This window comes from Oncorhynchus masou, chromosome 13, assembly GCF_036934945.1.
Source record: "Oncorhynchus masou masou isolate Uvic2021 chromosome 13, UVic_Omas_1.1, whole genome shotgun sequence".
Lineage (NCBI taxonomy): Eukaryota > Metazoa > Chordata > Actinopteri > Salmoniformes > Salmonidae > Oncorhynchus > Oncorhynchus masou.
Window position 1 is genome coordinate 51,570,852 of NC_088224.1, and position 12,750 is coordinate 51,583,601.

The 12,750-nt window shown below is 43.3% G+C and overlaps 1 protein-coding gene across 1 annotated transcript; it reads left to right on the forward strand.

The window, feature by feature from the left end:
* hepacama (hepatic and glial cell adhesion molecule a) lies at positions 1–8,396 on the forward strand. The gene is made up of 8 exons (XM_064982697.1): positions 1–265; positions 493–756; positions 2,381–2,728; positions 3,215–3,496; positions 5,984–6,077; positions 6,531–6,610; positions 7,034–7,113; positions 7,226–8,396. The coding sequence occupies exons 2-8, from the start codon at positions 663–665 to the stop codon at positions 7,559–7,561; spliced, it is 1,314 nt and encodes a 437-aa protein (XP_064838769.1). The 5' UTR covers positions 1–265; positions 493–662; the 3' UTR covers positions 7,562–8,396.
* Positions 8,397–12,750: the final 4,354 nt, after the last annotated feature.

Consider the following 12,750-nt stretch of genomic DNA (forward strand, 5'->3'; position numbering starts at 1 on the left):
AAACGGAAGCAAACGAGCCGTGACAGGGAGGGACTAACCTGAATTTGTCCACAAATAATTAGTTTAGTTCGTTTTTTAAGGTGTGGACTAAGACATCGTCACTGTTTCTCTCTTATTTAGAGTCTGGAGGGGGTGGAGCAGTAGTTGAGGATAGTAGTTAGTTGTTTTTCAAGAGCCGTTATTCTGCTTCTCCGAGTGGGGTCCTTTTATAAAGCCTTTGGTTTATTAAGTAATTCCGAGCAGCACTGTAGGAATGACAATTAAGGTACTGTTACTGAATACACTTGTTTTCAATCACACAATATTTTGAAATGTATTGAAACCATATGCATGTGCTTGAAAGATATGATCTCATCGTTGGTAATAAGCACATTTTTACAGCCATACAAATGCAGTACAGAAAATAACACCATTTAAATGTAGCTGTCTTCTTAAGCCTCCCACCATAATAATAAAATTGTGCTTATCTGTCTATGTCTCTGTCTAACAAAGCTGAGGACACACACACAGTGCTTTTGTTCATGCTGGGGTCCTGAGTGCTGGGGTTCAGAGTATGCAGGCAGCTGAGCCCAGTCTTGCAGTCTTGTGCATTCTCAGGGACGTGCCCGGAGTGGACAAATCATGCTCGTTGGGTGGGAGAGGGACTCAGCGCTGTACCCAAGATGAAGGAGGAGAGGAGGACGACTTCCTCGAAAGAAGACACAGCCATTCCTTCGCACTTTTCACTCTTCGGCCTCCTCCTACTTTTCCAGGCAGGTAAGTGAACACTTTCAAACTTCATGATTTACTTTTTTGGGAAACACAATGTGGTGAAGAACTAGTGGCGGAATCAGGAATGAATAGATCGTTTGAATGAATATATATATATGTGACTATATTGGCAAGTATGTTCATCACATGGTAGTCAAGTAATGTGTGATAAGGCGATCGAGTAGATATTTGAGATTTACACAGCTGTCCTATTTAAATTCACAAATTATTTTTTACATTGTGTCGTTAGCAAATTCATTTGAAAATAGATTTTCTTCTGATCATGCATGATTTGGTGGTAACCAATTGTTCCTTTATGTGCTTGATCAATTCATTACATATTATGTTAAAGTAGGCTAAGTGCTGTACAACATATTTAATTGGCCCAGGCAGTGAGAGTTGTTTTGTCCTGATGTACCCTCTTGTTAGCTCGAAGGCACAGGTCTATTCAGCCATACAGCTGTAGTGAAAAGAGCCTGGGTGAGCTGAGCTGTTGTTAGGATGTAAGTGGGTGAAGCATAGGTTAAGAGTTATGATATTGCGAGAAGAGGCTTTGGGGGACTTGGAGTTGGAGCCCAGGCGAGGCAGTGGTGGTTTCTCTGCATTAGGAGCCTGTCTCAGCCTGCTTCTGCTGTGTAGCTGTGTGTTGTGTCATTGTGGCCATCCACTATTAGCAGAATCACTGAACCCTTGTGTCTCCTGCTTCTACAATCACAAAGAGCATGTCTCTCCCAGTGTTTTTTATATCACTGGAGGGAGGAAATCAGTCCAACAATCCTGGCCTTTGTCTGCCTCTCCCTGGCAACCCCCTTCAGGCTGAAAATTGTTACCACAGCGATCGAGCGATGCCATGCAGACACGCTACAGGGAGCAGAGCTGTGGCCGAGGAAGGTCGGTGCCAGATGCTCTCTCTCTCTCTCTATTGCCCCAACATAACATGCAACAGCCCGTCCGTTAAGTACAGCGCCCGTAAGTGGCTTTAGCCTATGGCTACATGTGGTCGAGGATGTGGTGACTTATAGGAAGCTCCACTGTGAGCATAATGGCGTTACTGTGTGTGGTTTCCAGGGCAGAACGAGGCGAAAGGATGATATGCGGGTTATGTTGTAAGCCATCCTCCTGTATGCTCAAGGGGGATCCATTAATGGTACACAAATCTAAACAGATGTAATATGTTGGGCTTGTTTGGAGAGGGTCTGTCCTGTTATTGAACTTTCACAGAATAATTGATTGCGGTAATAATGAGGAGGTTTGAGGACGTTGTTTTCACTTGTAGATTTAATTGGATTTTGAGTCTTGATTTCGAAAGTCCGCTTTCAAGAAAAAAAGTTAGATCTACTCCTGGACTACTTTAAGGAATGGTGGAAAATATAGGCCCATATCTGACTTTATTTTATACTGTATATCTGTGAGAGGCATATAAATACAAAAGCCAAAACATCAGAAAGTTCCATACTCGTTATTAGGACCTTATACTAGACCAGATCACTCTGCTTGTCGTGAATGTGGTGACAGTAATCAACCACTTACAGCCATCAAATCGCATGCATGCATGCAATCACTTTACCCTGCACTGTATAGTCTGCCACAGTGTTCAATGAACATTGTGTTTTGGGCTGTGTCCATGCAGTCAGAGTGGCCGGTGTCAACATCACCAGTCAGGCTCATCTGGTCCGAGGCACGTTGGGTGGAGAGGCCTTCCTCTCCGTCAGCTACACCAGCACCAGCTCCGACCAACCAGTCATCAAGTGGCAGCTGAAGAGGGACAAGCAGCAGCCCATCACCATAGTCCAGTCAATAGGCACCAGCATCATTGGGAACCTGCGGCCCGAGTACAGGGACCGCATCATGGTGTTTGAGAACGGCACCTTGCGCCTCCACAACCTGCAGCTGTCTGACGAGGGGGCCTATGAAGTGGAGATCTCCATAACTGACGATGCCTTCACTGCGGAGCGCAACATCAACCTCACCGTAGATGGTAGGAGAGTTTCCTCTGCAGCTCATTTGGTAAAGCACGGTGCTTGCAGCGCCCGGATAGTGGGTTTCGATTCCCAGGACCAGCCATACATACAATGTCTGTGAAAGATTTAGGCAAGCATTACTGTTAGTCGGATTGGATAAAAGCGTCTGCTAAATGGCATTGTATTTGAGATTGTATTTACAATACGGCTCAGGCTACCGTATTAAAATGAACAGTCCAACAACTGACCAACTATTCACCTTAGTGAATTTACATCACATGATGCTATTGCAGACTGAGGCTAAAAAAGTGAGGTCACACATTAAACAAAGTACATCTTATGGTAGCCTTTATAAGTTCTTTCTAAGGCCTACTTTAAAGAGTAGATAGCTTGTTATTTCTTCACAAATCCTTGACTGGGATAAGCATGCTATCTAAACAGTGGAATATGCTTTATGTCACATGTAGTGAATCTATTTGACATGTTGTGTATTGTCCCCACAGTACCTGTGTCCAGACCCTATGTCCAAATGATAGCCTCCTCGGTGCTGGAGTTGAGTGAACTCTTCACCTTACACTGTTCCCACGGCGATGGCACCAAGCCCACCTATGGCTGGCTGAAAGGGGGAAAGGTGCTGACCAACGACTCGCGCCTGCTCCTGTCACATGACCAGAAGTATCTGACCATCTCCCGGGTGCTGATGTCAGACGATGACATCTACAGCTGTACGGTGGATAACCCAATCAGTAGCATGAGGAGTGTGTCTGTCAAACTCACCGTCTACAGTAAGTAGAACTACAGTGGTAGTACTTTCTCCCTAGTAAGGAAATTTATCTTGATTGCTTCAACATGTACAGTACCAGTCAAAAGTTTGGACACACCTACTCATTCAAGGGTTTTTCTTTATTTTTACTATTTTTTACATTGTAGAATAATAGTGAAGAGATCAACACTATGAAATAACACATATGGAATCATCAAAAAAAGTAAAAAAAAATCAAAATATGTGTTATACTTTAGATTCTTCAAAGTAGCCGCCCTTTGCATTGATGACAGCTTTGCACACTCTTGGCATTCTCTCAACCAGCTTTATGAGGTAGTCACCTGGAATGCGTTTCCAACAGTCTTGAAGGAGTTCCCACATATGCTAAGCACTTGTTGGCTGCTTTTCCTTCACTCTGTGGTCCAACTCGTCCCAAACATCTCAATTTGGTTGAGGTCAGGTGATTGTGGAGGCCAGGTCATCTGATGCAGCACTCCATCTCACTCTCTTACTTGGTCAAAGAGGTGTATTGGGTCATTGTCATGTTGAAAACAAATGTTAGTCCCACTAAGCCCAAACCAGATGGGATGGCGTATCGCTGCAGAAGGCTGTGGTGGCCATGCTGGTTAAGTGTGCCTTGAATTCTAAATAAATCACAATGTCACCAGCAAAGCACCATAACACCTCCTCCTCCTCCATGCTTTACGGTGGGAACCACACATGCGGAGATCATCCGTTCACCAACTCTGCGTCTCACAAAGACACGGCGGTTGGAACCATAAATCTCAAATCTGGACTCATCAGACCAAAGGACAGATTTCCACCGGTCTAATGTCCATTGCTCGTGTTTCTTTGCCCAAGCAAGTCTTTCCTTCTTATTGGTGTCCTTTAGTAGTGGTTTCTTTAGAGCAATTTGATCATGAAGGCCTGATTCACGCAGTCTCCTCTGAACAGTTGATGTTGTGATGTGACTGCTACTTGAACTCTGTGAAGCATGTATTTGGGCTACAATCTGAGGTGCAGTTAATTGCCGGTTTCTGAGGCTCTAATGACCTTATCCTCTGCACCAGAGGTAACTCTATTGCGACTGCGCTTGAAGAAACTTTCAAAATTATTGAAATGTTCCATATTGACTGCCCTTCATGTCTTAAAGTAATAATAGACTGTTGTTTCGCTTTGCTTATTTGAGCTGTTCTTGCCATGATATGGACTTGGTCTTCTACAAAATAGGGCTGTCTTCTATATACCAACCCTACCTTGTGACAACACAACTGATTGGCTCAAACGCATTAAGAAGGAAAGAAATTCGACAAATTAATTTGTGACAAGGCACACCTGTTAATTGAAATGCATTCCAGGTGACTACCTCATGAAGCTGGTTGAGAGAATGCCAATGGTGTGCAAAGCTGTCATCAAGGCAAAGGGTGGCTACTTTGAAGAATCTGAAATATGTTTTGATTTGTTTAATCTCTTTTTTATTGGTTACTGCATGACACTATAAGTGTTATTTCATAGTTTTGATGTTTTCACTTTAATTATAAAATGCAGAAAATGGTAAAAATAAAGAAAAACCGTTGAAAGACTAGGTGTGAAAACATTTGACTGGTACTGTACCTGTCAGGGAAAGGCTGAGATGCAAGTTCATTATGAAGAGGTTAGAGGGAGAGAGAGACAGACAGAGACAAGCAGAGCAGTGGGAGAGAGAGCGAGAGAGAGAGAGAGAGAGAGAGAGAGAGAGAGAGAGAGAGAGAGAGAGAGAGAGTAATCCAGTGAAAAGCTTGAGTTACTTATGAGGGCCAGCAGATAAAGGAAGCCGGTGGAGTTAAGGTCTTGCCCCAGTGGAGCATACTAATCCTTCCTTCATTTTCCCCCAACTGAGACAAGGGCTGTGTAACAAATGACATTCTATTCCCTTTATCGTGCACTACTTTTGACCACGATCCATAGGGCTCTGGTCAAAAGTAGTGCACGATACAGGAAATAGGTTGCCATTTGGGATGCTACAACAGTGCATTGAGAGATCAGCTAGCCCCGTAAGGGCCCTGCATTCTCTCCTTACATACAGCCCCGTACAAAGCCTCAAAGCTGCACCTTTCTGTCCTAGCTTTCACACACAGACTTGGCTGGCACAGCTAGTGATGGAAAACCTTAGTCTGGTTCCAGGTATGTCTTTGCTGTCTTGACAACTCTTATGGTCATTGTTGCGCCAAACGTTGGCCAGACAGCACAAACAGATCCAGTTCCACACTAGGAGAACCTAGCATTTTTAATCATTCTGAAACGGTTCCTTTTTATTAGATGTTATTGTGGCCTCCACTAAAGGTTCTAAAGTGGAGTGTGTTCAGACAAGCCCATAGTAGAGAAAGAGGAGAGTGTAGCTAATTTCCAGAGCCCGAGAGGTGATATCTTTGTCTAGTCCGAGTGGACTCTTTGCTTGTACAGTGGTCAAGTGTTTGTGGTGTTTGAGAAAGGACTACTCTGTTAATCATAGCCTTCATTCCTTTGCTAGGACGGAGTTCCCTGTATATCATTCTTACCACCGGGGGCATTTTCCTCCTCATCACCCTGGTGACAGTGTGCGCCTGCTGGAAGCCCTCTAAAAAGTACGAGTTCTACATTGTGCCTCCATCTCCCTATTCGCTTTGATATGTTTTCGAGGACCAGAGTTAGGCACTAGGCAGGGAGCAGGCGGCTAGAACCGTAATCCCCAGGCCTAGCTCTCGGCTACTCTGCAGTCCTGCAGGCGCATGTCCAATGTTCTGACACTGATAGCATCGTGTAGGAGGGATTATATCTCTGTTGTTTACAATGCAGTGATAATGGTATCCCACTAGGCTGGTGCCAGAACTATTTGTGCTGTATAGCCTACTCCGATGGTTGTTGTCAATGTTGTGGCTATACAGCACAAACAGATCCGGGACCAGGCTAGAATTACACTGTGTGCCGTATTTTAAAAACAATTGTGGTTGACATGTTCTCGAGGAGACAGAATGTAAACACTACGCGAGTGCACATATGAAACGCTAATCTACCATTTGTCTCTCATTGGGGTTAAGGAAGAAGCGGCGGGCTGCCATGGCAGCCATGTTGCAGAGATCTCCGGTATATGTAGAGAGGAGTGACATCAGTCACGGGGGTAAGGGGAGAGAGGGATGTGAGCTTTTGACAGTGCTTTTTGAATGTGTGATGTTCTTTGTTCCCCACGCTAATTTTGTAGTTTATTTACTCTTCCTATTACAGATATTTGAATGCAAAGCTTTTTAGATGGATGGATTTCATAGCAAAGTTATAGTCAATACACATTTGTTTTTGCAGAGTAGGCCAACACTAGAGTAGGCTGCTGAGGGGAGGACGGCTCATAATAATGGCTGGAATGGAGTAAATGGAATGGTCTCAAACACATGGTAACCGTGTGTTTGATGTGTCCGATACCATTCCATGTATTCCGTTCCAGCCATTACTATGAGCCGGTCCTCCCCAATTAAAGTGCCACCGGCCACCTGTGGCCTACACACATTTCTCAGTTTGTGCAGTTGTTCACACATTCTTTAATTTGCAGTTGATGTGGTGCCAAAAACAATAGCCCATGGAACCCATGGCCGTAGGAGCCCTATGGCTCTTTATGTTGTCAATGAAGATGTAAGTTACAGATTTTTCAATTACCGAAGACTAGTTTATTTTCAAGAATGTTGCAAGTTTTCCCTTCATTTTTCATCTGCTTAACTCTATTCCTTCATTGTTGTTATTCCAGGAGAGTCTTGAAGGTGAGGATGATTGTTCAGCCAACTCCATCAGCCCCTCAGACCTCGCCCCTTCTGGTTACCCCAGCCCCCTCCCACCATCCTCCCACTCACCCGAAGCACCCACCCGGCCCGTTCGCAAATACCCTCGTACCCCTGTGCCCTCACCCCCTGCCACCCCACTCAAGCCCTCTGCTCAGCCACCTGTCATGCCCTCAGCTCCACCCCCTGGATCACCTCCACATGTCCAGAGCTCAGGGAGTAAACTCCGCCCTCCTGTGGGCATCCCCACCAATCAACAGACAGAGGAGCCCCCGGCTACCTCAGAGGCCGACGACCGGGATTAATGTCTGAATGACCACCCTCACTCACCTATCACTGCTACTACTGTAGAATTCATCCACATCTAACCATGGAAATGTGTCGATTATCTTGTCTGTTTGGCTGGGTTTTGGTGTAAAGATATTTGCTGCGCCAGGATCAACTGCTCTGATCAGGGGTTTCCCTATACCCCTGGAAAAATGGTACGTTGTTCTTTTTCCCACCAAGGTTTAAAAACATGAAGCATCATCCATACTGCACAACACTGCTTTGTGATGGCCTCCATGTAGCCTGACTCTTGATCACTTTGCGCTTTAGCCAACTCCTCTCTGCTGTGGTGACAATGGTAGTCAGAGGAGTGAGCTGCAACACATACAGATCTGGGACCAGGCTAACCCCCATGGCTATACTGGTGAACTCATGTAACAGACAGTATCCACCAATAATGTTTTGGGGCAGTCAATGTATGGCAGTTGCCACATGGTAAGGGGCAAGGGGGGGGGGGGGGGGGTGTAAGTAGCCACAGTCAATTTACACTGGGATCTGGATCTGTTATTACTTGAAAATTGGGGTAATGATAATGCGTCTAATTCCTTTGATTTGCTACTTCCAGTAGAGGTAATGGGGAGGGGTGTTTCACAGAAACTGCCATCTGAAGACTTGGACTCATTATGTACATATGTCAATAGTGTATGTGATGTTCTTAGCATTGTTTTTAGGACCTTTTGCCTCAAAATACATTTTTTTTTTCAAATAACATTTCATCCTAAAACCGTGTTTCTATTCCATGTTTCAAAATGAAGTATGACATTTATAGCCTAATAAATGTAACAATAAATGCAAAGTTGCAAAATGCCTCTACCATAAAATAGTTGTACTTTTACCTGTATACCAGCATAAAAACAGTTCTATTCAATACTGTGAAGCATGTAATATGTAAGACTTTTATTTTGACATGCAGTCATACCTATATTCTATTGGGCTCCTCCTGTAAGGGCTTCTGGGTAGAAGATTCAGAGCTGCCATGATAGTGTGTGGGCTTGTTGCTATTCCCCTCTCCCCTTTTAATTTCTTTATTCCACCTGATAAGTTATGCAGTCTCAACATTAAGTTCCCACTAAGACTCCCATCATGAAGTTTACAGTCTAATGCAAAGATGATTGAACATTGTGTCAGCTTCTCCCACTGCCAGACCTACAACCCCACAGACTGACAATGGCATACAGTGTGGCCATGAGCTGCATGCCAGACTGCAAGTCCGTAGTGTGTCCAGTAGGTGAGGCCCAAGCAAAAGCTGAAGGTTTGATGGATTTTTATTTCATTAGGATCTCTTTCAGCTCTCAAAGGACTAGTGTTTCAATAGACCTTAAGAAATGTAAAAAAAAAAATATGCAGAAAATGTGAAAAAACAACACAACCTAAGTAAAAACACAATACACACAAACACAGATACAAATCCCTAAACCTCTCTAATCATAGCTGAGCTCTCTTTAATGTTATGGGGTGGATACTTCTAATCAAACTGATGAGACCCCTGGGACAATTACTGTGTTTTAAATGGAGACCTGCACTCTAACACTAAGGGCTACAGCATACCAACTGGTAGATTGAGCTTGAATAGTGGTCTAAAGTGCTTTCAGAGGTTGAGATGAAGGCTGAGGCCCCAGGCGAGAAGACCTACAGGTGGAGGACACTAACCTCCGTGCTGGCTTCTAGGCATAAGCGACGTAAGCTATTCTGTTAGGAACTCAGTCTGAGTCTCAACCTATGGTTGAGAGTTAGAATAGTAGAATACACCAGTTGTAAGTTCGAAATTTGTGCATCAGAAGTTTATCTCTTATTTTGTCAGTCACTCAACTAGCCATGTCAGCTAACACATTTTAAATTGGTAAGTTAGTCTAGACAGTTATCTAAACTTGTTGTAATAATGGCCAAATACTGACTGGGCACACATGGCAAGTGCCCAGTGTCCCTGACCTCCAGAGGCCCCCATTGATTTTGTTATTCACTCTCACTCAGATACTGTATCTGGAATAATGGCAAAATGTGTAGATTTGCAGGAAATCAGCTTTAAAACTGTAAAAAATATGGCAAAATTAGTGGACTTGTATGAAATTTCTCATGAAACTGCAAAGTAGCCTCTTCCCCATGGCAACATGTGTAGAACTGCTGAAAACCTGCTTTAAACTGCAAAGTAAAAACATCTTCCCAATGGCAAAATGAGTAGAATTGCATGAAATGTGTTTTAAAATTGGTAAATGTTCTCTCTGCTCCATGGCAAAATGTGTAGAACTGCAGATAACTTGCTTTAAAACAACAACAAAAATGTATCCCTGCCCCATGGCAAAATAAGTCAAATTCTATGAAATGAAATTCTATGAAATTGCAACATTTTCTCTCAGCTCCATGGCAAAATGTGTATAATTGCATCAAATTAGGTTTAAAACATTAAAGCTCTGCCCAATGGAAAAAATGGTAGAATTTCAGTTCAATTTGCTTTAAAACTGCAGTAATGTATCTCTACCACATGGAACATTTTGAAGAATTGCATGACATTACAAAATGTTCTCTCTGCCTCATTGCAAAATGTGTAGAAATTTGCTTTAAAACATCTCTCTGCCACATGGCAAAATAAATATAATTGCATGTATTATAACTGTATTATAAAATAGCACATTTTTCTCTAAACCTCATGGCAAATGTGTTGGATTGCAGGAAATTAGCTTTAAAACTGCAAAAATGTCTCTCTGCCACATTGAATTTAAAAAAAGAATTGCATAAAATTTGCTATAAAATTGGTACATGTCCATTTTGCCGTGATTTAAAACAACAAGGATGTCTCTCTGCCCCATAGCAAAATATGTAAAATTGCACAAAATGTAGTACGTATTATAACATTGCAACATTTTCTCTAAAACTCATGGCAAAATGTGTTGAATCGCAGAATATTAGCTTTAAAACTGCTAAAATGTTGTTCTGCCCCATGGATAAATAAAAAGCATGGGAATGTATTTTAAAATAGTAACATTCTCTCTAAATGTCATTGCAAAATGTGTTGGATTGCATGAAATTTGTTATAAAATGGGTAAATGTTCTTTATGTGTAGAACTGCAGAAAACTTGATTTAAAAGCGACAGAGATGTCTCTCTGCCCCATAGCAAAATAAGTAGAATTGCATGAAAGGTATTTTAACATTTTCTCTCCACCTCATGTAAAAATGTGTAGAACTGCAGAAAACTACAGGACCGTATCTGTGCTTGACGTATCCGATAGCTACAGAGGAGGACAAAGAGGAAGAATAGGTAAATACGGGTCTTTCACCCTCCAGACACAAAACATAAAGGATTTCGAGAAAGGATAGAGAAAGGGGATAAAAGGAGCTTCTGAACAATCTTCAACAGTTCTGAGCTGTGTTGGGGTCTGAGGGAGCAGGAGAGAGTATAAGGGCACAAGGCGAGACCCGAATGCAGACACAGGAGGCAGATGGTAGAGGTACGATATTGATTGTAACAAAGGGAGTAGGCAAAGGCAGGTCGGGGACAGGCGAGAGTTCATAAACCAGGTCAGAGTCCAAACAGTACCAGACAATAGGCAGTCTCGTGGTCAGGCCAGGCAGGGGTACGGAGTAAGGACAGGCAAGGGTAGAAATCAGGGGTTCTAGAAACAAACAGAAACGGGGAAAAATAGGAGCAAGGAGAACTGCTGGTTGACTTGGCAAACAAGACGAACTGGCACAGAGAGACGGGAAACACAGGGATATGTACAGCGGGATAATAAGCGACACCTGGAGGGGGTGGAGACAATCACAAGGACAGGTAAACAAGATCAGGGTGTGACAGACAGAGAGAGAGAGAGAGAGGGGGGGGGGGTAGAGAGAGAGAGGGATTGGGGAAGGAGATAGAGGGAGAGATAGAACTGGAGAGAGAGCAATAGGTGTGTTAGAGAGTAGGAGAGAGATTGAGAGAGAAAGAGAGAGCGAGAGAAAGAGAGAGAGAGAGCTAGAGAGAAACAGAGAGAGAGAGATTGGTTGGTTGTACATCTTTTATCATGAAAATCTGACCGCACATTTCACATTGTCGCCTTTGTCCTGTTGATTCTGCTTCCCCGATTACCCAAAAAGGTGTAAATGCTCCTTACTCTCAATTCACATAAGCATTGAAAATATGTGATGTTCTCAGCCCCACTGTTCCTATTCCATTTTTAAAGATCATTTAAACACAACCCTTCTTGAGGCGGCTGAGCTGGGCTCGCACCAATTAATATTGTAAACAAAGAAGAGAAGAGTTGGTCTGTTTGACTGAGTCTAATGTTTGGGGAAATTATCTTTGCTCTACGGAGTCATCTCTCATATTAGTCCGAGGTCTCAATGTGCTTTTCTGCCTCTCTGTCTCTCCCACTAAGGTAATGTGTACTCAAAGCCAGTACTTATACCTCAGGGACAGGTTGGCCGCACCAGCTATGTTCGTGTGGCTCTATCTGGCTTGTGTCGTGTTGAGGAGTCAGTCAGTCAGTGGCATATCCGTCCCTGTGAATCAAGGTAGAGGAAGCTGTTATTCCTGCCCCAGTGCAATTAACTATAGCAGACCTGTATGGTTGGAATAGGCATAATCTTGCCTAGTGTGAGCGTGCCACACACACACGGGAAGTCAAGCATGCACACACACACACACACACACACACACACACACACACACACACACACACACACACACACACACACACACACACACACACACACACACACACACACACACACACACACACACACACACACACACACACCTCTCAAACTGTGGGATAGATAGTGAGAGAGGGAGGTTTGACAGTGACAGCATGAGCATTGCCAAATAGTAGCCCACATTGTTTTATGAAAGACATCTTTGTGAGTCTGTGTTGTGGATCGTTGGTTCTAATGCTAGCCTTAACCTTGATTGAACTCAGTTGGCTCTGTTGAATTTCAAAGGTTGTTGATACCGAATGAGAATAGAGGGCTTGAGCGCAAAGTGTATTTGATTTTGATATGGTAGAATAGCCCATTGGTTTAGACATACATGTGTTTCTTAATCCAGAGGGAATATTGATGGACTTTTATCACAATATCTACTTACTGTAGGCCTACATAGATTCACAGCAGTCAATACGATGTTGAAAAGAGGAGTTAAAGGGATATGTGAAGACTGGTAGATCCCTTGTGATCTCTAGATCTCAAGTTGTC

Excerpts from the sequence above, each read along its gene's own strand:
- hepacama (XM_064982697.1), top strand. The coding sequence starts at position 663 with ATGAAGGAGGAGAGGAGGACGACTTCCTCGAAAGAAGACACAGCCATT. Across the intron at positions 757-2,380 it reads CCTCCTACTTTTCCAGGCAG|TCAGAGTGGCCGGTGTCAAC; the intron begins GTAAGTGAACAC and ends GTGTCCATGCAG. Across the intron at positions 6,611-7,033 it reads GAGTGACATCAGTCACGGGG|TTGATGTGGTGCCAAAAACA; the intron begins GTAAGGGGAGAG and ends TTTAATTTGCAG.